Source organism: Hyaena hyaena, unplaced genomic scaffold (assembly GCF_003009895.1).
Source record: "Hyaena hyaena isolate Hyena2069 unplaced genomic scaffold, ASM300989v1 scaffold_24, whole genome shotgun sequence".
Lineage (NCBI taxonomy): Eukaryota > Metazoa > Chordata > Mammalia > Carnivora > Hyaenidae > Hyaena > Hyaena hyaena.
Window position 1 is genome coordinate 3,016,407 of NW_024080656.1, and position 27,204 is coordinate 3,043,610.

The 27,204-nt window shown below is 38.6% G+C and overlaps 1 protein-coding gene across 3 annotated transcripts in view; it reads left to right on the top strand.

The window, feature by feature from the left end:
* Positions 1-17,924: 17,924 nt before the first annotated feature.
* UBE2K (ubiquitin conjugating enzyme E2 K) overlaps positions 17,925-27,204 on the top strand; it is a 77,661-nt gene continuing 68,381 nt past the window's right edge. Inside the window, exon 1 of one of the 3 annotated variants that reach the window (XM_039226960.1) lies at positions 17,925-18,270. In XM_039226960.1, the coding sequence (XP_039082891.1) occupies positions 18,208-18,270 (63 nt within the window). In that variant the 5' untranslated portion in view covers positions 17,925-18,207. Of the gene's footprint in view, positions 18,271-18,643; positions 18,883-27,204 lie in introns of those variants that run through there. The other 2 variants (XM_039226963.1, XM_039226962.1) reach the window with 2 other exon arrangements.

Sequence of the window (27,204 nt, forward strand, 5' to 3'; positions counted from 1 at the left end):
CCGACACGGGGCTTGAACCCACGAACCGCAAAATCATGACCTAAGTGAAAGTCAGACACTTAACCGACTAAGCCACCCAGGCGCCCCAAGGAAGGGACATTTGATTACTATTGAGTAGGGACAGGAGTTCTGGCTCCCTATGTGGCCTTTTGACATCATTAAGGTATTTATAGCATTGCTATTACTGAGAGGTGGTGAAAGTCCTGACTCTATTAGGTGTCTCCTGACACCAGTGAGCAAGGAGGAGAAGAGGTGTCTTGGGTGAAGATGGAAGTCCAGTCTCCTCATATGGTCTCCACTGACATCACAGGGAATCTTATGCTCTTAAGCACCAAGCAAAGATGAAAGTCATAGCTCTTTAGTTGGCTTTCTCTGACACTTACCCAGGCAGGGGGATTGGGATGATTCACTGGGATGACTCGAAAAACTGGAAGTCTAGGCTCCCATGGGGCGTTTGCTGGTGATTGTGTGGGTGGAGCCACAGGTTTTCTTCTGTGATATTTGCATAATGTAGAGCAGTTACTGTTGAAAGGTGTTCTTGTCTAGCAAACTATTCCTTTCTTGGTCTTTTGGATAGAGAGAACAAGCTTTTCTTGGGGACGTTATTTTTTAAATCTGTGTTCATTAGTAGTTCCAAGGTGCTGGTTTTTCCAGTATCCAGTCTGGAATATATGCAGTGAAAAGAAAACCTGGGAACTCGGCACCATGTAATTCCTTGGGTCCTAACATCATTAACTGGTCGACTTTCTCCTCTCCATGTATCCAAGGGTTTTAGCTGCACTTAGTGGAAGGAATAGGGAAAATTACATCTATTCCATTTCTTCCTGGGTGTAGAAGTCTATGCTAACTTTTAAAATCCACATATCAATCTGATGATGTTGCTATCATTATAGCCATTTCAGATGGGGAAAGTGAGTACAGAGAGGTTAAGTCATTTGCCCAAGATCACACAACTAGTAAATGGGGATATGAGATTCCAGCTGAAGCAGTCTGGTGCCAGAGTCCATACTCATGACCACCACATGAGCTTCTGACAACCGTTTATCGACTGATCACTCCATTTTAGTTGAAGTATTGTCACATTTCATTTTATTCATTAATTCAAAAACTATTTATTGAGCACCCATTATGAATCACCTTGTACTAGATATAAAGATACAACATTAAAAAGACATGGTCCCTGGCCATAAGATGATTATAGTCTAATAAAGGGTATAGAAATATAAATAAATAATTATAATAGAACGTTATGAGCATAATAATAGATATATGTGGTAGATACGGTGACTGCACAAAAGAAGATATAAGTTTGTCAGGAGAAGGAAGGAAAGTTTCACAGATGTTTAATTCGGATCCTGAAAGAATAGTATTTCAGTAAATGGATGCGGTAAAGAAGGAATTCCAAGCAGAGAGAACAGCATATGCGAAGACATGGAAGTACGAAAATAGATAGTATCACATGTCTGGGAAGCAGGAAATAGAATGACATTGCTGTTGTGCATGGTGCATGTTGTGGGTTAGAGGTAGCATTGTTTTTCCCAAATAATCCCGACACTGTTTATTAAACAGTTCATTATTTCTCTACCAATTTGAAATGCCACATGTATTACATCCCGAATCTTTACAAATTGTTGAATCAGTCCATTCTAGCTATACTATGTGTTCAGAAAAATGTTTTGATTCTCAACAGCTGTAAAGTATATTTTAATATCTAGTGGTGTCTTTCTTTTCCAAAGATTCTTAGATTTAGAATGAGAAAAAAAGCAGCCCCTTAGAAATTTAGTTGGAATATCATTAAATTTATAAATTATTTTGGGAATAATTATTAAATTATTAATAATTTATGGGATGGGAAAATCACTAAAAAATTGAGACTTCTAATAGAGAAATGTGTACTTTTATTTGTGTCTTCTCAATAACATTTCATGGGGGTTTTATGTGCTATGTAATTATGGTGTTTATTGCTAGACGATTATTTTAGTTTTATCTTCTGAAAACACAATTCTGAAGTTGATTTTTTAAATTATTGTACAATACATAGTGAATTCACGTCAAAGTTTTACTTAACTCAGTAATGAGAAAATCAGTACAATTCTGAGCTCCTTTAGAAAAGGAGAACTAGGACTGCCTGGGTGGCTCAGTTAGCAGAGTCTGCGACTTTTGATCTCAAGACGGTGAGTATAGAGATTACTTAAAAAAAAAAAAATCTGGGGTGGCTGGGTGGCTCAGTCAGTTAGGCATCTGACTTTGGCTCAGGTCATGATCTCATGGTCCATCATTCAAGCCCCATATCAGGCTCCACACTGGTAGTGTGGATCTTGCTTGGGATTCTCTCTCTCCCTCTCTGTCTGCCTCTCCCCTACTCATGCTTTTTCTTTCTCTCTCTCATTATAAATAAATAAACTTTAAAAAAAATTACCAGAAATCCCCATCCTCCATCACAGACCCCTAGCAGATTTCCCCTCCTTATTCACTGGTCAGAAATCTCCTTGTTACTCACTGGTGTAACCTAATCAAGACAACAATGATTATTAGGCTAATCAAGAGTCATCTTTTGGGTTTTAAGAGGGCCCAGACTCCCTTGAGTACATTACCACATGGAGTGTGAATACCTGAACAAAAAGGGATTCTGCTAAGGATGAGGCAGATTTCAGAAATGGATTTGGTTAGGCAATGAACAGTGTCTGCTTCATAAATCATCTCAGAATGTAAAATTGTGAACTCTGTCTTTCTTCCCAAACTTGTACCTCTTCCTATCTTCCCTATTTCTGTTAATGATACCAAAGGAAATCTGAGTTTTCTTTGCTTCCTCCCTTACTCTTGCCTTTTAAATCCAGATAGTTGGCTGGAAACATGTTACCTACACATATAAGCCATTCTTCATTCTCCTCATTACCACTACCTTTCAAACACTCATTGTTGGAGCGCCTGGGTAGCTCAGTTGGTTAAGCGTCCAACTCTTGGATTCGGCTCACATTACAGTCTCACGGTTTTGTGAGTTTGAGCCCCACATTAGGGCTTTGTGCTGGCAGCACAGAGCCTGCTTGGGATTCTCTCTCTCACTCTCTGCCCCTCCCCCATTTACACTGTTTCTGTTTCTCTCAAAATAAATAAATAAACTTTTAAAAATTCTCAAATACTCATTATTTTGGGGGCAGTGGTTCTCAAATGTTTCCCTGCACCAGAATCACCTGGAGGATTTATTGAAACATAGATTGCTAAACTCCGATTCACAGTTTCTGATTCAGTAGCTCTGAGGTGAAAACCAAGATTTTGCATTTCTAACAAGTTCCCAGGTGGTGCTGATGCTATTGCAATCAACAGTTTTAGAATATCCTAACCTAAGTAGTCTTCCCCTCTTCCAGTCCCTCTCCATTTCAGTTCAGCTTACTGGGAGCTGCCAGTGTCAATCTTTCTAAAACACAGTTTCCATATATCACTACCTTAATAAAAAAACTTTCAGGGGTGCCTGAGTGGCTCAGTCAATTGAGCGTCCAACTTCGGCTCAGGTCATGATCTCAAAGTTCATGGGTTTGAGCCCCGCATCAGGCTCTGTGCTGAATGCTTGCTCAAATCCTGGAGCCTGCTTCGGATTCTGTGTCTCCTTCTCTCTCTGCCCCTCCCCCACTCACTCTCTGTCTTACTCTCTCAAAAATAAGAATAAATGTAAAAAAATTAAAAAAAAAAAACACTTTCAGTAATTCCCTAACGCCTCAGATATAAAAGCTCACACTCTTCTGCTTGGCATCAGATAGGATTCTACAAACCTAAGAGAAACACATCATTTGATCCAGACTGTAGCTCCTTCCAGATTACAAATTAGTATCTTTAAAAAAAAAAGTTTACTTATTTTCAAGAGACAGAGAGAGACAGAACACAAGCTGGGGAGGAGCAGATAGAGAGACACAGAATCCAAAGCAGGCTCCAGGCTTTGAGCCATCAACATGGAGCTTAATACAGGGCTTGACCTCGCAAGCCGTGAGATCATGACCTGAGCTGAAGTTGGACACACAACCGACCAAGCCACCCAGGTGCCCCATCAATTAGTATCTTTTATTTCTTTTTAAATAATTGTTTTATTGAGATGAGTTTGCATACAAAAAAACTTACATTAAAATTTTTGTTTTATTTTGGAGAGAGCATGTGCAAGGGAGACGGGCAGAGGGAAAAAGAGAATCTTCAGGAGGCTCCATGAGTGCAGAGCCTAACAGAGGGCTTGATCCCATGACCCTGGGATCATGGTGAACTGAGCCAAAATCAAGAGTCAGATGTTCAACTGACTGAAATACGCAAGCATCCTCAAATTTACTTTTACTTAGGAGTGATGGGGCTGGTGAGGCTATTTATTTTTTAAAATAACACCTTTATTGAGATATAATTTACATACCATACAATTCACCCGTTTAATGTGAACCACTCATTGTCTTCTGTATAGTCACAGAGTTGTGCAATCATCATCATAATCTGTTTCAGAACATTCTCATCACCCTCAAAAGAAACTCCAAATTCCATGCCTATTTACAGTTACTTTCCATTCCTCCCTCCTTGTTTCCACCCATCCCTTCCAGACCTAGGCAACCAGTAATTTATTTTCTGTCTGCATAAATTTCTCTATTCTCAATATTTCATATAAATGGAATAATGCAACATTCAGTGCAGAGCCCGAAGCAAGGCTCAATCTCATGAACTGTGAGATCATGACCTAAGGCGAAATCAAGAGTTGGACACTTAACTGGCTGAAATACCCAGGCGACCCAAAATTTTATTTTTAAGTAAAATCTACACTTAACATGAGGGTCAAATTTACAACCCTGAGATCAAGAGTCACATACTTTACTGAATGAGTGAGCTCGGAGCCCCTAGGTGGCACTTATTTTATTATTTTTTTAGAGATTTATATATTTTTTATTTTTTTATTTTTATTTTTTTTTTTACAAATAGTTTATTGTCAAGTTGGTTTCCATATAACACCCAGTGCTCATCCCCACAAGTGCTCTCCTCCATGCCCATCTCCCCCTTTCCCCCCCACACCCATCAGTCCTCAGTTTATTCTCAGCATTCAGGAGTCTCATGGTTTGCCTCTCTCTCCCTCCCCCACTATTTCCCCCCTCCTTCTCCCCCTCGGTCCTCCGTTAAGTTCCTCCTAATCCTCCTATGCATGCAAACATATGGTATTGTCCTTCTCCGCCTGACTTATTTCACTCAGCATAACACCCTCAAGGTCCATCCATGGTGCTACACATGGCCAGATTTCATTCTTTCTCATTGCCACCTAGTATTCCATCGTATAGATAAACCACATCTTCTTGATCCATTCGTTGTGGATGGACACTTAGGTTCTTTCCATGTTTTGGCTATTGTTGAGAGTGCTGCTATGAACATTGGGGTACATGTGCCCCTATGCATCAGCACTCCTGTATCCCTTGGGTAAATTCCTAGCAGTGCGATTGCTGGGTCATAGGGGAGTTCTATTGTTAATTTTTGGAGGAACCTCCACACTGTTTTCCAGAGAGGCTCCACCAGTTTACACTCCCACCAACAGTGTAGGAGGGTTTCTCCACATCCTCGCCAGCATCAGAGTTCTCTGATTTGCTCATTTTAGCCACTCTGACTGGCGTGAGGTGGTATCTCAGTGTGGTTTTGATTTGTATTTCCCTGATGAGGAGGGCTGCTGAGCATTGTTTCATGTGTCTGTTGGCCATCTGGATGTCCTCTTTGGAGAAGTGTCTGTCCATATCTTATGCCCATTACTTCACTGGGTTGTTTGTTTTTTGGTTGTGGAATTAGGTGAGTTCCTTATAGATTTTGGATATTAACCCTTTATCTGATATGTCATTTGCAACTATCCTTTCCCATTCCGTTGGTTGTCTATGAGTTTTATGAATTGTATCCTTTGCCGTGTAGCTTTTAATCTTGATGAGGTCCCAATCATTTATTTTTGCTCTTGATTCCCTTGCTTTTGGAGATGTGTCAAGTAAGAAATTGCTGCGGTGGAGGTCAAGGAGGTTGTTTTCTTCTCTCTTCTCTAGGGTTTTGATGGTGTCCTGTCTCACATTTTTAAATATATGCTGTCTTGTATTTGTATATATTTTAATGAGATATTCTATTTCCCCCAATAAATTGGTACTTTCATTAGTAGAGTCCATATCTTATTCCTCTATATATCCTCAGCATCTAACATAGCTACTTGTATACTCATAAAGTTGGTAATAGTGACTTTTCTTCAAAGGTAAAGCTTTGCCTGGGAAGAAAGAGAAGAATAACTTTCTGTGGTTAAAAGTTTGAGATGATCCCTCACATATACGGTCAAATAATTTTCAAAAAGGGGAAAACCATTCATTGGGGAAAGGACAACCTTTTCAACAAGTCATGCTGGGAAAACCGATATCCACATGCAAAATAATGTAGTGGGACCTTATCTTATACCATATTCAAAGATTAACTTAAAATGGATCAAAGACCTAAAAGTAACAGGTAAACTATAAAGGTCTTAAAAGGACTTTTTAAAATAAATAAATAAATACTCCCTACAACTCAACAAAAACAAAATAAACAACCTGATTTAAAAATAAGCAAAAGAGGAGCACCTGGGTGACTCAGTCGGTTGAGCACTCAACTCTTGATATTGGCTCAGGTCATGATCTTGCTGATTGTGATATCAAGCCCATCATTGAGATCCATGCCAAACATGGAGCCTGCTTAGGATTCTCTCTCCCTCTCTCTCTGCCCTTCCACCACTTTCTCTCTCTCTCTTCTCTCTCTCATTCTCTCTGTAGATAAGTAAATAAATATTTAAAAAAATAAGCAAATGACTAGGATGCCTGGCTGGCTCAGTCAGAGAAGTGTGAATGAAACTCTTGATCTCGGGGTTATGGGTTCAAGCCCCCATGGTGGGTATAGAGATTAGTTAAAGAAAAATGAAATCTTATGCAAAAAATAAGCAAAGGACTTAAATAGATATTTCTTCAAAGAAGATATATAAATGGCCAATAAGCACATAAAAAGACACTTAACACTACTAATCATTAGGGATGTGCATATAAAAAGTACAATGAGATACCACCTCACAGCTATTATGATGGTTATTAACAAAGAAACAAAGTAAGAAGTGTTGGCAAGGATGTCAAGAAATTGGAACCTTTGTGCACTGCTAGTGGGAATGTAAAATGGTGCAGCTGCTGTGGATAATTGTGTGGTAGTTCCTTTAAAAAGGAACCAGGTAGCTCAGTCGGTTGTCTGACTCTTGATCTTGGCTCAGGTCATGATCTCACGGTTCATGGTATTGAGCCCCACGTTGGACTCAATGCTAACAGCATGAAGTGTGGTTGGGATTCTCTTCCCCCCACTCATACTCTTAATTAATTAATTAATTAAAGTGCTTCATTAAAAAAAACAGTTAAATACGGATATGGCACCTGGCTGGCTCAGTTGGTAGAGCATGTGACTCTTGATCTTGTTGTGGTTTTAGTCCCCACGTTGGGGATAGAGTTTACTTTAAAAAAAAGTTAAAAAAATTAAATATGGATTACTAAGTAAGCCAGTAATTTTACACCTGAATATAGATTCACAAAATAATCTAAGAGATAATTTGTACACATATGTTCCTAGCAGCAGCCAAAAGATGAAAACAACTGAAGTGTCCATAGATAGATGATGGATAAAAAAAAAGTGCCATATACATACAATGGAATATTATTCACTCTTAAAAAGGAAGGAAATTCTGACACATGCTATAACATGGATGAACCTTGGAAACATTATAAGTGAAATAAGCCAGATACAAAAGGACAAATATTGTATGATTCTTTTTACTTGAGATACTTAGAATAGTGAACTTTACAGAGACAGAAAGTAGAATAGTGGATACCAGAGGCTGAAAGGAGGGAAGAATAGGAACTATACAGTTTCAGTTTGGGATGATGAAAAAGTTCCAGAGATAGATGGTGGTGATGGTTACACAACAACGTGAAGATACTTAATGCCTTTGACCTCTAGACTTAAAAATGGTTAAAATGGTAAATTTTATGTTATGCATATTTTACTATAACTTTTAAAAATAAAAAAATAAGGGGCGCTTGAGTTGCTTAGTTGGTTAAGTGTCCAACTTCGGCCCAGGTCATGATCTCACAGTTTGTGGGTTTGAGCCCTACGTCGGGTTCTATGCTGACAGCTAGAGCCCAGAGCCTGCTTCGGATTCTATGTGTATCTCTCTCACTGCCCCTCCCCTGCTTCCACTCTGTCTCTGTCTCTCTCAAACATAAATAAAACATTTTAAAAAATAAAAAGCTTGGGCACCTGGGTGGCTAGTTGATTAAGCATCTGATTTCGGCCTAGGTCATGATTTTGTGGTTTGTGGATTCGAGCCCCGTGTTGTACTCTGTGCTGACAGCTCAGAGCTTGGAGCCTGCTTCAGATTCTGTTTCCTTCTCTCTCCCCTCCCCCACTTGTGTGTATGTCTGTGTGTGTGTGTGTGTGTGTGTGTGTGTACGCTCTCTCTCTCAAATAAATGAAACTTTTCAAAAATTAAGAATAAGTAAAAAATTTAAAAATTAGAAGCTTGAAAAGTGTTATAAGGAAGCCTAGTGAAAGTCAGATAAAAACCCTTGGTATTTAGGTTTATATAATGACAGAAATCTAAAAATCTAATTGTTTGGTGTAAAGAATAAGGTTTTATTGCTTTTTAAAAATAAATTTATCTACCAATAAGCGTGCTTAGACTACATACTGCTGCAGACATATTCAAAGCTCTAATTGTGGTAGTACCTAAGTGCTTTCCTTCACTTTTCAGATGGGAAATATGGGAATGTATGTTTCTTAATCAAATATACAAAATTGTGAAATAATAAATTATCAAATGCTATTTAAACTATTTTTCTTTAAAATTAACCTTCTGGGCTGGGGCACCTGGGTGGCTTAGTCGGTTAAGCGTCCGACTTTCGCTTGGGTCATGATCTCGTGGTTCGTGGGTTCGGGCCCAGCGTCGGGCTCTGTGCTGACTGCCAGCTCAGAGCCTGGAGCCTGTTTCAGAGTCTGTGACTCCCTCTCTCTTTGACCCTCCCCTGCTCACGCTGTCTCTCTCTTTCTCAGAAATAAATAAAACCTTAAAAAAAAATTAAAAATAAATAAATAAATAAAATTAACCTTCTGGGGAGGAGGGGAAAAAAGAAAATTAAATACACAAAACTAACCTTCCTAATGCAAACTTAAAAATATATTATACTAATAGGTTAAAGATGTGCAAGAATTCACGACATTGTTAATACATTGACATCATTAAAGAAAGATCAAATGTAATTGCATCAAATTCTGAGCACAGGGCTTTTTCTAAGATGTTTACATGGTAAGTCAGCCTCCTGTTATGTTTGAATTGTGCTTTTCATTACAGCTGTCTTATGCAGGGAAGCATGGTCTCTGCAGAGTCTCCTGAGAGTGCCTAAGTCATGCTGCTCACTAGCTTCAGAGGGCACAGGGGGAATTGTTTGCATAATGCTTCCCTAAATCTCTGGGAAGAGACACTAAGAGCTGGATCCTTCACCCCGGAAAGGAGCCATTCCCTAGGATGGTACAGTTGAGTGCTCAGCTACAGAGATCTGCAAGTGGCTATGAATTTTTACTCCAGGAAGCACCAAGAAAGGGAAAGATATTTATCTATTATTCATAGGGCAGTACCTGCAGTGGTCATTCTGAGTTAGGTCATCACCCTAATGGAGAAAGTTGGAACACTGGGCTCCTCTAAGTAATCCTAATGCAGAGGCTACAGAACAGTAGAGACAGAGTGGTAACTTTCCTCAATAACAACGATATCCAGGAAAGTAAGAAATTATGGTTGTACTTTGGTGTATCAGACAGGGCCATGGCAGGAAGCAGGTGGTTAATCAGAAGAGTTTGTTAAAGACACTATAAAAGTTACAGGAAGCTGACAAAGGTTAAAAACAATAGGGACCACATGGTACCTCCAGGCTTGAAGGGGTAAAATGAGCAAGATTGTCAGAATCCTGATAGAGCAATAGCAGTAGTTGTAGCTGAAAGGGAGCTCTTGGCCAGGAACTGTAGCTTTTGGTGGGGAAATACAGAATTGCTGACCCTTTGTCTCATCTCCTGCCAAAGCCTCCCTTCCATTGACCACCCTCAAGTGCAATCCAGAAGGTAACAAGGCCTTATGATGTCCAGGTAGTATTATAGATCATGTTTCCAGTTTCTAAGAGCAGAGTAGAGAATGCTGGAGAGTAGATTTGCAGAAAGCAGATGAAGACTATCTGACCAACTTAATGAGGCTGATATGGTTTATGAAATTCTGTATGCTAGATCAATAATGAATAATTGACAGAATTGACATAATCGAGTAGGTAAAAGCTAGATGTGGATTTTATTTAGTGGGAAGTTCATGGCCTTTGAGGTAACCAAAGGAAGGGGATTTTGAAGAGTGGCTTCTAAAGGACTAGGATCTTTGCACTGGGGCCCCAGCAATTCTAGGCTCTAAAATAAAGGACTCTAGTTTAGAAGGCAGAAAGGAATTAACAAACTCAGCAAAAACAATTGAGATGGTCAGCAGAGGGTAGTCTATGAGAGAGGTGGATGGTGTCTTCAACATGAAGTGTGAAGGCCCTTTAGCCATGTTCCAGTTGTAGCTGCATATTCCTTGAAAAGAGTGAAATGATAAAGTCCTTCCCTTACAATGTCCCACCTAAAGAACCTCTGGGTCTAACAGGAACCAAATCAGTAACTTAAGACAAGGAAACATATTCTGTGCTATTAAAATCAGCTTTCCACTCCATGCTATAGACATCCTGAAAGCCATAATGGTGGGAGTTCTGCTTTATTCTCTACATTTGGAATAATACAGTGCGCATCACAGTCAATACTGTGGTGCCCACTGGCCTGGGGCTAAGTTTAGAAGTTTGACTGTGGATCTAAATGCCGCCTTCCACTCTTGCTGCTACAGCTTCTCACCCCCACTGGGGTGGGTAGGGGAGAGAAGCTAACAAGATAGGAAGGGCAGAATTCAGTGAAAGAAAAAAAGGCAAAATGACCCCAGAGTTATGACTGGGTGTTTCAAAAAAATGTTAAATTAGAGGTCTGGGTAGAACAAGCATTGATGAGAGAAAGAAAGGAAAAAAGCTGGCAAACACAAGGTAAGGAAAAGGCAGTAGGGAAAAAATTGCTCTGCATTTGGAAGAACAGGAAATTTAAATCTGAAGAGCAATAATAGTCACTATCAGGAATTACAAAAAGGAAGACTGGCGATTGATATTAGGGGTCAGCAAAGCAGTATAATGCCTTGCTTCATTTTTTTTTCACGTGAATCAACAAATCAAAACACATTGTTCTGTTGGAGGCAATGGAAGAATTACCAGATTAACTCTCCATCAATCTGAAACCAAGTTTATAAACTTCATATATATAATGTTTATGTAAATTATACATATATGTTTTATGGGAACTTATTTTTATTTTTAAATTTACATCCAAGTTAGTTAGCATATAGTGCAACAATGATTTCAGGAGTAGATTCCTTAATGCCCCTTACCCATTTAGCCCATCCCCCCTCCCACAACCCCTCCAGCAACCCTCTGTTTGTTTTCCATATTTAAGAGTCTCTTATGTTTTGTCCCCCTCTCTGTTTTTATATTGTTTTGCTTCCCTTCCCTTATGTTCATCTGTTTTCTATCTTAAATTCCTTATATCATTCACCATCAATGGACATTTGGGCTCTTAGCATACTTGGGCTATTATTGATAGTGCTGCTATAAACATTGGGGTGCATGGGCACCTTCGAAACAGCACACCTATATCCCTTGGATAAATATCTAGTAGTGCAATTGCTGGGTCGAAGGGTAGTTCTGTTTTTAATTTTTTGAGGAATTTCCATACTGTTTTCCAGAGCTGCTGCCCCAGTTTGCATTCCCACCAGCAGGGCAAAAAAGATCCTCTTTCTCTGTATCCTCACCAACATCTGTAATTGCCTGAGTTGTTAATTTTAGCCATTCTGGCAGGTGTGAGGTGGTATCTCATTGTGGTTTTGATTTGTATTTCCCTGATTGATGAGTGATGTTGAGCATTTTTTCATGTCAGTTGGCATCTGGATGTCTTCTTTGGAGAAGTGTCTATTCATATCTTTTGCCCATTTCTTCACTGAATTATTTGTTTTTTAGGTGTTGAGTTTGATAAGTTCTTTACAGATTTTGGATACTAACCATTTATCTGATATGACATTTGCAAATATCTCCTCCCATTCCATCGATTGCCTTTTAGTTTTGCTGGTTGTTTCCTTCACTGCACAGAAGCTTTTATTTTGATGAGGTCCCAATAGTTCATTTTTGCTTTTTTTTACCCTTGCCTCCAGAGACTTGTTGAGTAAGAAGTTGCTGTGGCTGAGGTCAAAGAGGTTTTTGCAGCTTTTTCCTCTAAGATTTTGATGGTTTCCCATCTTACATTTAGGTCTTTCATCCATATTTAGTTTATTTTTGTGTGTCGTGTAAAGAAAGTGGTCCAGGTTCATTTTTCTGCATGTCGCTGTCCAGTTTTCCCAGCACCTTTTGCTGAAGAGACTGTTTTTATTCCATTGGATATTCTTTCCTGCTATGTCACAGATTAGTTGGCCATACATTTATGGGTCCTTTTTCTGGGTTCTCTATTCTCTTCTGCTGATCTGAGTGTCTGTTTTTGTGCCAGTACCATACTGTCTTGATGATTATAGCTTTGTAATACAGCTTGAGGTCTGGGACTGTGATCCCTCCAGCTTTGGTGTTCCTTTTCAGGATTGCTTTGGCTATTCAGGGTCTTTTCTCTTTTCATACACATTTTATGATTGTTTGTTCTAGCTCTGTGAAGAATGCTGGTGTTATTTTTATAAGGATGGCTATAAATTACATATTCTGAAAGTGTATGACTTTTTATTTATTTAAAAAAAATGTTTTATTTATTTCTGAGAGAGAGACAGCATGAACAGGGGAAGGTCAGAGAGAGGGAGACACAGAATCCGAAACAGGCTCCAGGCTCTGAGCCAGCTGTCAACACAGAGCCTGACATGGGGCTCAAACCCACAAACCGTGAGGTCATGACCTGAGCCGAAGTCGGATGCTTAACCGTCTGAGCCACCCAGGCTCCCCATAAATGAACTTCAGTGCGTGACTTTTTAGATCTAACCCTCATGTCTAAGCAGTACAATATACGCAAATGTACTTAAGACTTCTTTACACTCTTTAAAATAATGAGGGTTCTAGGGGTATCTAGATGACTCAATTGATTGAACATTTGACTCTTGATTTTGATTCAGGTCATGATCCCGGAGTTGTGGGATCAAGCCCCATGTTGAACTCCCCTCCCCCATCTGCACTGAGCTTGGAGCCTGCTTAAGATTTTCTCTCCCTTCCCTCTACCATTCCCATGCCATGCACAAAAGCATGAGTACCCTCTCAAAAAAATTTTTTTTGAGGATTCCAAACAGCATTTGTTTACATGGACTAAACAATATTTGTTAGAAATTAAAACAGAAATCATTGGAACATATACTTAAAATAACTCTAATAAACCTATTACATACTTACATAAATATCTTTAGTGAGAAATACCTATATTTTCCAAGATAAAATCTCTTATGCCTGGCTTAATAGAACACAGCTGGATTTTCATATATGCTTTTGCATTCAGTACGCTGCATATTTTGTTTTGGTTTAAGTATATGAAGAAAAACCAACCTACTACATATGTAGTTGGAAATGGAAGAAATACTTTAATAACTTTTTTCAGATCCTGTGGATATTATTCTTCAGTACTACACTAAATCCAGACAAACTGTCCTTCCTGGAAGGTTAGTTGCAATGTGGAATCTGAAATGTTACTAGTGAAGTTTTTGTACTCTGTTATATTAAAATCTGCTGGTCTGTCTCAAACCTTGAATGGATATTTTTTGTAACAACATGCATTGGTCATTCGGAAAATAGTGCTTCACTGACTTAATGCAGATCTTTCAAATATGAACACATTTCATTGTATAATCGAAAGTAATCACATTTGTTACAGTCGCCACCAATTTAACCAGAAATATCTTTAAGTGTATTGGGAAGCTGTCAAGTCACAGTGGCAGATGTATATTCTAAAACTTAAATTTTTCAGTTGAAAGTTTAAATTTTATCATTGGCAACAAATTCTGCCAGTTGTATTCCTTGAAGTAACAGGCTTACCAAGTTCATTTTTGATAAAATGTCTGCCAAATACCCAACCCTTGATAAACATAGTTTGTCTCAATTATTATTTTAAGTAAAAATGGTGTTCCATGGAAATAGTGGCTAATTTAGCTCACAACTCAACCAATTGCATAGTGCTTTACCATATGCCTTATGCAACAGAAGTGCTTACTCTATCCTTCACATAAATAACATAGAGTATTAAGAAGGCATGTTTTCAAAAGTTGAAGTTTAATAAAATCAACACTTTTGGCTGCTTCATCAAAAGCATTCTAAAGCAAAACTGGTAAAAAATAAATAAATAAAAGGGGGGTGGTGTCCGGCTGGCTCAGTTGGTAGAGCATGCAACTCTTGTTCTTGAGCTTGTAAGTTCAAGCCACATGTTGAGTGTAGAGATTACTTACAAATAAAATCTTAGGGTGCCTGGATGGCTCAGTTGATCGAATGTCTGACTCTTGATTTCAGCTCAGGTTGTGATCTTATCGTTTATGGAATCAAGCACCAGGTCCAGCTCTGTGCTGACAGCCCAGAGCCTGCTTGGGATTCTCTTTCTCTCTCTCTCTCTCTGCCCCTCCCCGTTCACTCTCTCTATCAAACTAAATAAATAAACATCAAAAAATAAAGTCTTTTTTTAAAAAAAGTGAAACTGGCATATTTTTAAAAAGTAAGCTCCATGCCCAGTGTAGGTCTCAAACTCATGATCAAGAGTCTCATGCTCCACTGACTGAGCCAGCCAGGTGTCCTTAAAACTTGTAGTTTTAACAGTGAATGTGTGACATTAATAAAATTATTACTAGTACAATAATTGTTTTTGTCTACTATTGCTTTTATATCATCAGAGGAAATGTCAATACAGTATAAGGCAAATAATGTCTTAGTTGTACTAAGATAATAATAGTTTGGTCATTGCAGACTGACCCCTGAAAACATCTCAGGGCCCCCCACATTTCTGTGGAATATACTTTGAGATGAATTCTCCCTATCCCTGACAAAGTGTAAATCCTGCAATTCCAGAGATGTTCTGTTTCGTGTTCATTGATACACCTCTAGGGCCTAGATCATGCCTGGCACATAGTAGACATTCAATAATAGTTGTTTAATTAATTAACTTTTAATGAAGTAACCAACCAGAACTAAATTATAGTAGTGAAGTCTATAATCTGCATAAGTGGAAATTCATTTTTAAAAAATTAATTTTGAACAGGTGAAATATACAAGAGGATACATGGTGAAAAGTCTCCCACTTTGCCTTCTTCAAGGCATTTAAGTTGCTTTCTCAGAGATAACCACTATTGTCAGTTTCTTATGCATTTTTCCAGTGATATTTTGGGGATTCGCAAGCATTATATACACAGAATATTCCTTTCTTTCCTCACATATATGGTAGTATGCAATACACAATATATCCTACATAGTGCTTTTTTAAAAGTAAACTTTTTCTGGGGCTCCTGGGTGGTTCATTCAGTTAAGCCTTCCACTCTTGGTTTCAGCTCAGTTTATGATCTTACAGTTCGTGAGTGTGAGCTCCACTTCAGGGTCTGCATTGATAGCACAGAGCCTGCTTAGGATTCTCTGTCTCCCTCTATCTGTCTCTAGCCCTCCCCCACTTGCTCTGTTTCTCTCTCTCAAAAGAAAAATAAATATAAAATAAAAGTAAATTTTTTCTTTTGGAATAATTGTAGATTTATAGAAAAGTTTCAGAGATTCTTGTGTGCTCTTCTACTAATGTTAAATCTTACATAACCATAGTACCATGTCAAACTAAGAAATTAATATTGGTACAATACTATCAACTAAATTACAGAATTTATTTAGATTTCACTAGTTATGTCCTTTCAGTTCTACGATCTAATTCAATATACCACATTGCATTTAGCATAGGGCTTTTTTTTTTTTTCTTTTTTACTTAAAATGTACTTTGGGAATTATCTCGTATCAGTTAATATGCAGTTGCCTCATTCTCTGGAAGGACTCTAGAATGATTTTTCTAGAAGTAGAATATCAGGGTCAATGATTATGTGTATTTAAAAATGATCAATCCCCTTTCCCCCAAAGAAATTACCATGCTCTTTTAGGCACCCTGTGATTTGAGTGTTGCCAAGTTTCTTTGAAGTTCCAAGATGAAGATTGGGGACTGAATGAAGCTGATAAATTTAAAGTACTCAAAACAGTTTTTTCACACCTCAAAATAATTATTTTTAATCTACTGACACAAATACACGTAGCATTGCATGATTTACATTACACCAATAATTCATTGTACAATGACCCACATGTATAGCTGGTTCCTCTTAGGACCACTAGGGGGCTCTGCTGGAAGTGTTTTTATAATTTATGTTAGTCCACTTAGGGAAATGTTTCCAAACCATGTTTTAGAATTTTGACCTCTGAAAACCCGAAAGAGATCATAGAATCAGGCTTCCTTTTTTTGCAGATGAGGAAACCAAGGTTGGCCAAGATAGCTAGCATGGAAGAGAGCTGGATTTAAAAATCCCCTCTAGGTTTGTGTGGCACAAGTTCAAGAATTTTTTTTTTCCATGTGCCTCCCTTGAATGATTCACTGCCAGTGGCTATTTCCTTTCTGTTGCCATAATTTTAGTAATTGTTGCTAAGACTGTATTTGTGATATTGTTCTAGGATACTTTACTAATTGATTAGGTGAAAGGAGCTCATGAAATGAAATAAAAACTTCTAAATAGCCTTTATTATTTATTTTGGAATGTTCTATTTACAGTACCTCTCAGTACCAAAACCATGTTACTTACTGAAACCCTAGCAACCACTTTCAAATTGCCTTTCAAACTTACTTTCCACTTAAAACATTTTACTCTTATCTTCATTTGTTCATTCAATATTTATTGAGTGCCTATCAGTGCCAGACACCGTTGTAGGCCCAAGGCTTACAGAAGTAAAGCTGCTTTTTCCCCACCAGAAGCATGTATTTCTCCACTTTTCACCTTAATATACAAACTATTTTCACATGCTTTAGTGGTTCTCCTAGTGTGGTCCCTGAACCAGCCACAGGAGCAGCGGCATCTGAGAACTTGTTGAAGATACAGATTATTAGGCCCACCCTCCACGCTAGGGACGGGATCCAGGAATCTTTTTTTTTTTTTCTTCTAGAAGCCCTTCAGGGATTCTGATGTACACTCATGGTCAGAAGCTATCAAAACTCGGTATTAATTATCTAAGTAGTTGAAACATCAACATCTGACTTCTAAATCCACCTCAGGCATCTCCATTGAGTACCTGTTTCAAATACACCTAATGGGACTCAATAATGACCACTCTTAATTCAGTGGTTTGTAGTACCTGGAATGACCATAATAACGCTGGCACTATAATGGCTTCAGAACAAAAGCGAGCACAGTGGATTTTCTGGGCCTATACCAACAGAAAATGGGCCGGATCGAGTTCTGGAACGCTGTTTTTATACGCTAGACACAGGCACATTAAGCCCATGGGTTCTGGGGCTGGCTGAGTCGGGACGGCGCTCACAGCCGAGTGGGACCGCGGAACCCGTTAGGTGGGCTCAGTATTTAGGCAGAGGCCACGGCTGGAGGTTTCAACCACACCACAGAGGCTTGAAGAGGGGCGGAGGCACGGGAGAGCACCCGAGAGGCCCAGGCAAGGCCGGCCAGCGCGGAAGCCGCACCCTCCTGGCCCCAGACGCCGGCAGGGCGGAGCCACGCGGCCGCAGCTCCGGCAGAGACGCGCGGCACGGCGCAGCGCGGCGCGGCGCGGGCTTGCGTTTGAGGCGTATGGGGCTACAACGGGAGCGGCTGCGCCGCTCGGCCGGGTCAGCGTCTTGCGCATGCGCGGATCCGGCGCCATTTTGGTGGCCGGGCGCGGAGGTGATTCCACACTGAGGAGAGCGCGGCGGCCGGGGTGGCGGTGGCAGCGTTCGTGTGCTCGGGTGTGAGTCGCCGAGGGAGGAGGCGGTGGTGGAAGAGGTGGCGGCGGTGGCGGTGGTCGTAGCGGTGGCGGAGGAGGCGGGTACGAATCAGCTGCGGGCGGAGACATGGCCAACATCGCGGTGCAGCGAATCAAGCGGGAGTTCAAGGAGGTGCTGAAGAGCGAGGAGGTCAGAAATGAACTCCCGGACATCCCCCACCTCAGTCCAGGGCGGGAGGGTTCTTTCAGTGGCGACCCTAATATCCCTGGTAACCCCTGGGTGGCCCTCCTTGCGGTCGCCCATCTGCTTGTGGGGAAGCAGCAGTCTCCCCCTGCTGCCGTCGCCTTCTCCTCCCCTCCCCGGGCCCTGGGATGGACCGTCTTGCGGGCGGTGGTCTGGAGAGAAACACGGTTTGGGGGGAAGATGGAGAAGGGGGCACTTCTTGTAGGGGTGTGAGCTCTAGAGAGGGCCCCGAGGCTGTGGCAACAGCTGGAAGTGTGGCTGTAGGGTGTGGAGGGAGCAGGCCGAGCCTGAGAAAACCCGGGAAGTGGGTTGGGGGAAGGGGAAAGGTGGTAACTGGATCCGGAGAGCCGCGCTGCTCAAAGGCCCACACTTTTAAGGGTATTCTGCATTATAGCCTGTTTGGCCTCCACTGTCCTTTCCTTCGGGAAGGAACGGAAAAAGATCTTAGGTGTTGATGAAAGGAGGACGATCAGAGTTACTCCTCTTAGTTCGGTGTTGGGAGAGAAGAGGAGACAAGGAATACTATTTGCCCGGGGGATAAAGGAATTTTCACCTGAGGTAGGAAATTAATTCCAAAGTAGATCGTCTCGTCCCCCTCCACCCCCCCATTCCTAGGCCTCTTTTCTGTTGACGTCTAAATCTCTTCGAGTGGGTGAAGGCAGGTTGTTTGGTGTATTAAAAGCATTTAAATATTTTTTCTTAGGAAAAAATAATGCAGGTTATGAGTAGCTTTTCAAAATACTGTTTACAAAGTTACACATCAGAGTCTCTCCTAGGACAATGCCTCTGTGACTGTTGTGCGGTAAAACTTCATTATGATGTTCCTCATAGTTAATTTCTTACTTTTGAAAAGCAGCCCTCTTAAAAACCTGGCATTTCACCAGATATTACTACATTATTATATCTTCTTATTGAGTAGGTTTATCCCAATGTAACCTGAAATTAGTAAAAACTTTTTTTTTTTTTTGGCTCAAGCTGCTCATGAGCCCTGCAGAGTTTAAATACTTTAGTGTTGGCCATATTTATTTATATAACATATTCACAACATCCTAGTGATTTGACTCCACACTATGCAAGTATCAGTACAGATTTTTCATACCCAAATCAACAAGAATGTCAAGTTGTTTTTCCTCCTTGGATTTAACAAAGAGAGATGAAAAAGTAGTACTGAAATAGTTATTATTTTCAAGACGTCACATACCATTATAAATTGTATCATTGCTATTTGTATTTTTCTCTTACATTGGAACTTTGATCATCTCAATGATTTGTGAAATTCAACATTCTAAGTTTACGTGATGAGTAATTGACCTTAGTGATAACACTTGAGCTTTATTTGTGTCACTGATTCTACAGTTATTATCTTACCAGTTAGACTTGGAGAATATAATTCTTTAAAATTACTTAAAAATAACAAATTCTAGCAGATTTATTGAAAGTAGTAGTATATAAATAATGATCTGTTTTACAGAGCATGTGTATGAACTCTGACCTCTGTATTTGTTCAAGTGCCAAAACTCTGAATGGAAGGATGACTTTGTATTTTTGTGGTACAGTGAAGAAATAGGGTCATAAATATCTCTACTGATAAGCAGTGAAACAATGATTCTAACTTTTTATTTGCAAGAAAATATATTCGGCATAGTTGACATATATGTTCCTAGTGAAAGATTTGTCTAATACTGTTGCCAACAGCCTAAAAACATTTCTTCTATAAGAAAGTTGTACAAGCCTGAAACTTAATATTTCTAATGCTTTATTTTCTATTAAAAATGGTAAGTTACTGCTTTTGTAATTCATATGGTCTCTTTGCTTTATATGAGGAGGCTTTCACCATGATATTTTTAGTACTTCCAATTAAAGCTTAAAAAAAAATTTTCCTCTAGTAATGCCTATTGTTAAAACTGCTCTTTATATGTAAGGGATGATGAAGCCTTGCTTCAAGTGAGTGTTATAGTTTTTCAGAGGAAGAGAACAGGAAATGCAAACAGACAAATTATTTTAAGAGTACCTTTATAAATTTGGAAAGAAACTTCTTCCAGAAAAGAAGTTGAAAAGAACATTTAGATCAGATCATTTAATCTTGGGTTATAACCAATAAATAGCTTTATTTTCACCAATACTGTATTTCATCCATGTTTTAGTAGGGCCAGTTCTATAAGTGCATTATGTTGATTTTTTATTTTGAGCTCTTTGAAAGACTTGTACAATCCACGTGTTTCCTTTTTAAGTGTGTAAATGCGGTATTTTGAGCGTTTGGTCGAGTAATCAAGTATTTCATCATGTCATCTATGTAAATCTCCAGTTTACCAAAGTTTGTTTCATATGCTCGTATTTGTTAAGAATACTGACTGATTTAAGGGCTTTTTTTTTTTAAGTTCTCTTATAAAGATAGCTGACATGTGCTGATTCTGACCATAGGAAGTTATAAGTAGGCATTCTTGGAGTCGGTTAATTAAAATATGGCCTCCAAGATAAATAAAATGTGAAAAGCAAGGTGCAGAATAGTGTGGAGGACACCACCATTTATGTCGGAAGAGGGAGAAAGTATGTGTATTTGTCTCTGTAGGTGAAAGGATTAATGAGAAATTGGTAAAATTGATGACAGTGTATAAAGGATTTGGGTGTCTGGGGTAACTGGCATCAAAGGATCCCTTTTGGATTTGAGTCATGCAGATATGTTGTTTACTTAATAAAATAATAAAGGCATCTAGGCTTTTTTTCCTGAAGACTGGAAATTCATCCTTTATGTGTAAGATATTCGTTTTAAATTTGTGTGAATTTTAAGTAGTATTTCAAATTGCCAGGAATGGAAAATTGATTAAAGTACATTTTATAGTTACTCTGTGAGTCGAATTACACAAGTGAAGTGTTGATTATGAGGATATAGTAAAACTGTAATCTATATTCACCAATTGTATTATTAGTTATTATTGCTGGTAACAACTAGCCACCATTTGTAGAGTGGCTCTCAGTACCATTGTTTATGCATTATTGCTAATTTTCAAGAACAGTTCTTTGAACTAGATTTCTTATTTCTTAGATGAGGAAATTGGGATTCAAAGAAGTTAAATAATTTATCTGCAAACCTACAGCTTTTGGGTTTGGATTTAGGACTGCTTGTGTTTATATTGTATCACACTGTCATGACTTTCCAAGGATAGGCATACTTTAATTATTTAAAAATAATTGAGACTGGTTTGTATTACTGGTTAAAGGATTTAAACACAATCTATTAACAGTTTAAACATTAAAATGAGTGTTACTGGTAACTAAAGATTTAACTTGCATTTCAATATGCAAAATCCTTTTAAATTTGAAACTCAGTGAAATAAAATGCCCTTAAGTCAGTGCACATGCTCTTGTTTGTTTTTGTGTTATATATTACCTCTAGTTTTTTCATATTGTAGCTGCACTTTGCTAACATTCTTTTTAGGATTCCAATAGGGAATTTTTAAATCTGTGGCATTAAAAATTAATTTCATGAAAACTAATATGTAAGTTTTCTTTCAAGTGTTTAAATGGATTTTGTATTTAGTGTCACTTTAAATTTATTTTATCTATATATTTTATCTATAGAACTAGTTAGCAAATCTTTAGAAGTTAAAGTCTTGATTACTGTAGACCATAGTTTCTCATTTTTGGCACTGTTGACATTTTAGGCAGATAATGAATTCTTTCCTGTGGGTGTCTCTCCTTTGAGTTGTAGGATGTTATGCAGTATCCCTGGCTTATATCACTAGTGGCCAATAGCACAGCCAACCCTCCTCCCTATCCTCTCTCCCTGCCAATTGCATCAACTAAAAATGTCTCTAGACTTTGCCAAATGTTGAGAACCACTGCTATAGAAAACACTCTTTAGAAGAACATTTCAGACTATTAACTATGTAAGATGTGTGGTGTAATTTATCTAAAGGATGAATGGACAGTAAAGGTACAAAAATTTTATCACATGGCTATTACTAGCTTTGAACGTTGTTTTGTTTTTAAGACTTTAAGTTTTCCCCTTTGTAAATTAGTGATCATCTTTTTCTTTTAAACTTTTTCCTTTTTGATTTAAAGAGAAAGGTGAAATTCCCTGCTGAAAATGAATGTAACCAGAATTTGAACAATATATTTTTAAATTTTTTAATGTTTATTATTGAGACAGAAACCGACCATGAGTGGGAGAGGGGCAGAGAGAGAGACAGAATCCGAAGCAGGCTCCAGGCTCTGAGCTGTCAGCACAGAGCTCGATGCGGGGCTCAAACCCACAAACCCGGAGATTGCGACCTGAGCAGAAGTTGATGTCCCCTGATCAGGAATGCTTCTGGGATTCCCTAGTCTGTCACCTTTTTGTAAAGAATAGTTGTTCTTATTTTCTAGTAAATAATGTTATTAACAGTTATTGAGCATATTGACCACAGCCCCAAAAGACTTGATTGGAGATAGATTAAAACTTCAGTACAAGGGCGTCTGGGTGGCTCAGTCGGTTAATCGTCCGACTTTGGCTCAGGTCATGATCTCACAGTTTGCGGGTTCGAGCCCTACGTTGGGCTCTGTGCTGATAGCCAGCTCAGAGTCTGGAGCCTGTTTCGGATTCTGTATCTCCCTCTCTCTCTGACCCTCCCCTAGTATGCTCTTTCTTTCTCTCTCTCAGAAATAAATAAAAAAAACATTTAAAAAAAATTTTAAAAAGCTTCAATACAAAGGGTAAATGTTATGGGTGTTCTGAGGGTGTGTGTATGGAGGGAGGTTTTTTTTTTTTTAAGTTTTTATTTTAATTCCAGTTAGTTAACATACAGTGTTATCTTAGTTTTAGGTGTACAATATTGGAGGGAGGTTTTTGAGCTAGGGTCCAAAGGAAAGTTAAGACTGACCTCAAATTTTAGAAGACAATGCCAGAGGAATTACAGGAATACTGGAATTTATAAGTACATTTTTTTTTCTGTAGGTACCTGAATTGGAACTAGGGAGCAGAGATGACTGACAAAAATTAGGCAAGAAACACATTTACATATTTTGAAAGATCACATGCACAGCTCTGATATACTGTAAACACAATTGTGGAATTAGCACCAAAGTATCTTCGCTGTTATCTTTAGGAAAAAACACCATTTTTCATATCAAAGTAAAATGTAACAGTAAAGTGTGGCTAGCACCTAGATCAGATCTGAAACAATATTGTAAGCATCACAGGAATTCCTGACTGCCCCTTTCTAGTTCCTTTCCTTTTTTTTTTTTTTAGAGAGCCACAGAGAGCATGCGAACAGGGCAGAGAGGGAGAATTCCAAGCAGGCTCTACGCTGTCAGTGTGGAGCCCAATGCAGGGGTCAAACCCACAAACTGAGAGATCATGATCTAAGCTGAAACCAAAGGTCAGACACTTAACCGACTGAGCCATCCAGGCACCCTCCCTTTCCTGACTGATAACACAGATTAGCTTTAAGTATGTTCAAGTAAAATAATAGAAACAAGTGTATATTGTATGACTGTTTTAATTTTGAAGGTTTTTTCAAAAGATAACCTTTAAAATCTTTGTTCAAAAAATACAGTACTGGTGTGTATATATATATATACGTAACAGACTATTGCCGATCAAAAAGAATGAAGTTTTGCCATTCGCAACAATGTGGATGGAACTACAGTGTATTCTAAGCAAAATAAGTCAGTCAGAAAGACAAATATATGATCTCAGTCAAATGGAATTTAAGAAACAAAACAGATGAACATAGGAGAAGAGAAGGAAAAATAAGATAAAAACAGGGAGGCAAACCATAAGAGACTCTTAAATACAGAGAACAACAAATTGAGGGTTGTTGGAGGGGAGGTGGATGGGCTAAATGGGTGATAGGATTAAGGAGGGCATTTGTTGGGATGAGCACTGAGTGTTGTATGTAAGTGATGAATCACTGGGTTGTACTCCTGGAACCAATACTACACTGTATGTTAATTAATTTGAATTTAAGTAAATAGTATACTGTGTATATCTACTCATATACATACTACATATAATAATAGTGTCTTAGAAAATGTGTTCAAATGCATGGGGTATTAAAATTGAAAGACACCATAGATCTAGACCAAATTCCTCAGCTATAAGATCAGGAAACAGGCCTGGAGAGATTATTGTTCAGTGACACATATCTGGTTAATGAACCCAGGCTTTTTGCATACCAGTCCATTCCACCCATTATATATGGTCACTTTACTGGACTTTGTTTTAAATGTTGTTATTTTTGAGAGAGAGAGAGAGTGGGGGAGGGGCAAAGAGGAGAGGGGGACAGAGGATCTGAAATGGGCTCTGTGCTGACAGTAGTGAGCCCAGTGGGCTTGAACTCATGGACCGTGAGATCATGACCTCAGCCGTGACCTCAGATGGTTAACCTACTGAGCCACCTTGGTAACCTGGGACTGGTTTTGTTTTGTTTTTTTTTTTTTTAAATAAATGATACTATAAATGCTGAAGGCTAATAAAACTTCAAGAGTGACAACTTAATGTTGACTATTGTATTTAAGTATGTTTTTGCTTTTTTTCCCCTCTCTTGGTGTGAGAACTTAAATTTGGCAGGAGGCAGAGATATTTCACTCCTTAAGCATGATACAGTAAATTTAGCTTAGTGATTAAGAGCGTGGGCTTCAGAATTAAATTTGCTTTGAGTCCTGGCTTTTCTACATTTAACCTGCAGTACTGACTCTGTATCTTAATTTTCCTATCTGTAAGAATATAGGACTATATAGTGCTCGGAGCAGTGCCTAGGACATATACATGAATAGCTGTTAAGATACCAAAATTAGTGATATGTTGATAATTCTGCTTTTTGTTCTTGGATCCTTCAGTGGTGTTGTGATAGCTCTGTGAGAATTTGCCTCAAGAAAAGATTTAAGATGAAGGGGCTTTGATACTTCTGATAGTGATTCTTTGTCATCTGTGTGCAAACAAGCCTGTGGCCAAGGGGAATTCAAAAGAATATATATGGGCTTTGTTCTCAAGGTGATACTCTTTCTTTAGGAGACAGTAAAAAATTGGGGAAGAATTTGTGTTAAAATGTGACCTTCTAAGTGATAAAGAAATACATCATTTGGAAGCCTTTCAGATAATACAGTGTTACGGAATTATTTGGGATTTCTTGATGTGGTTTTGGTTGTTTTGAACTAGACTAAGAAAAACAGATTCTTAAAAAAAAAAAAAAAAAGAAAGAAAACCAGATTCTAATCCTGTGGTCTATGTAAAATAATCGTCAATCTCTTGGTAAAATTGCTTTTTTAAAATTGGGTCTTGGAAGCAAGGCTTCCAGGAAAGTGGTAGTCACATCCATCTGACATCCATGGTGTTCTCTTCGTAATTCTGAGAAGATGAGAGAACTTCATTTCATTCAAAATCCTTGTCCTTTTTTTTCCCTTTAGTTCTTTGCTTTTATTGCAGAGTTAAAATAATAAATACCTATAGTTGAATGCCTGCTGTCTGCCATTTTACATACATGGCAGCCTTATGAGATTGATGTTATTCTTGTTTTACAGAATAGAAAATTGGAGCTCTGAAGAAATTAAGTAACTTAGGGGCGCCTGGGTGGCTCAGTCAGCTAAGCGTCCAACTTTGGCTCAGGTCGTGATCTCACGGTTCGTGGGTTCAAGCCCCATGTTGGGCTCTGTGCTGACAGCTAGCTCAGAGCCTGGAGCCTGTTTCAGATTCTGTGTCTCCCCCTCTCTCTCTGCCCCTCCCCTGCTCATCCGGTCTCTCTCTCAGAAATAAATAAAAACATTAAAATTTAAAAAAAAAGAAATTAAGTAACTTAGTATCAAGCAATTGATTTGTGGAACAGAGGTTTGAAACCAGGTCTCTGACTCCCAAACATTTACTAATTATGGTTGAAAGAATAGTGTATAATCTTATCAGCTGCTTGGTACCTGCTCATTATTTTTAAAGATTTTTTTTGTTGTTGTCATGGAACATTTTACACTTGGAAGTTTAGAAAACAGTAGGTATGAACCTTTTATGTCCATGGTATAGATTTAACAGATCTTAACTCTGTCATACTAAATTTACTCTTAACTCTGCCCTGTCCCCCAAGAAATAAAACAAACATACAGATGAAGATCACACTGTAACCTTTTCTCTATTCCCTTCTCTTCAAGTAATCAGTGTGTAGAAGATGGCCTGTGTCCTTTCCATTCATACTTTTGCTTTTACTATTGAAACCATAGTATTTTTTAGTGTAAAAACACTTTTTAGTGTTTTGAAAAGTTAAAAAAATTTTCATAGTTGATTGCAGTATTCTACATCTGCAACTTTTCTCCTTAGCTTTTTTTTCCTTTTTAAGAATTTATCCATGACAATGAATATTGCTTTAGTTCTTTAAATTATGTAGTATTCCACATCAAGTTTTGTTTCTTTATTCTCAATGGACTCTGTGTACTTTCAACTTTTGGCCCCTTTAAACAAACAAACAAACAAAAAACCCATCAAGCATTATTATGTTTTCTTGGGCAAATAGAATTTTTCCTAGAAAGTAGAATTGCAGGAACTGAGTGTATTTTTCGTTTTTTACATTACTGGGTGTTGCTTCATTGTTCTCTAGATGATTGTATCAGTACGCCCCTCTAGTGGTGTATAAGAGTTCTATTGACCTGACATTTATAAGACTTAGATTTTTGTCAGGGTGTCTGGGTGGCTCAGTTGGTTAAGCATCTTACTCTTGATTCCAACTCTTGATTTTAGCTCAGGTCATGATCTTGGGGTTTGGGAGATTGAGCCCCATGTGGGGCTCTGCGCTGACATCATGAAACGTGCTTAGGATTCCCCCCCCCCACAGTAAACAAACATTGGGGGGAAAAAGGCTCAGATTTTTGTCAGTCTGATGGATGTGAAATTGTAGTTTATACCAGTAGAGATATTAAACA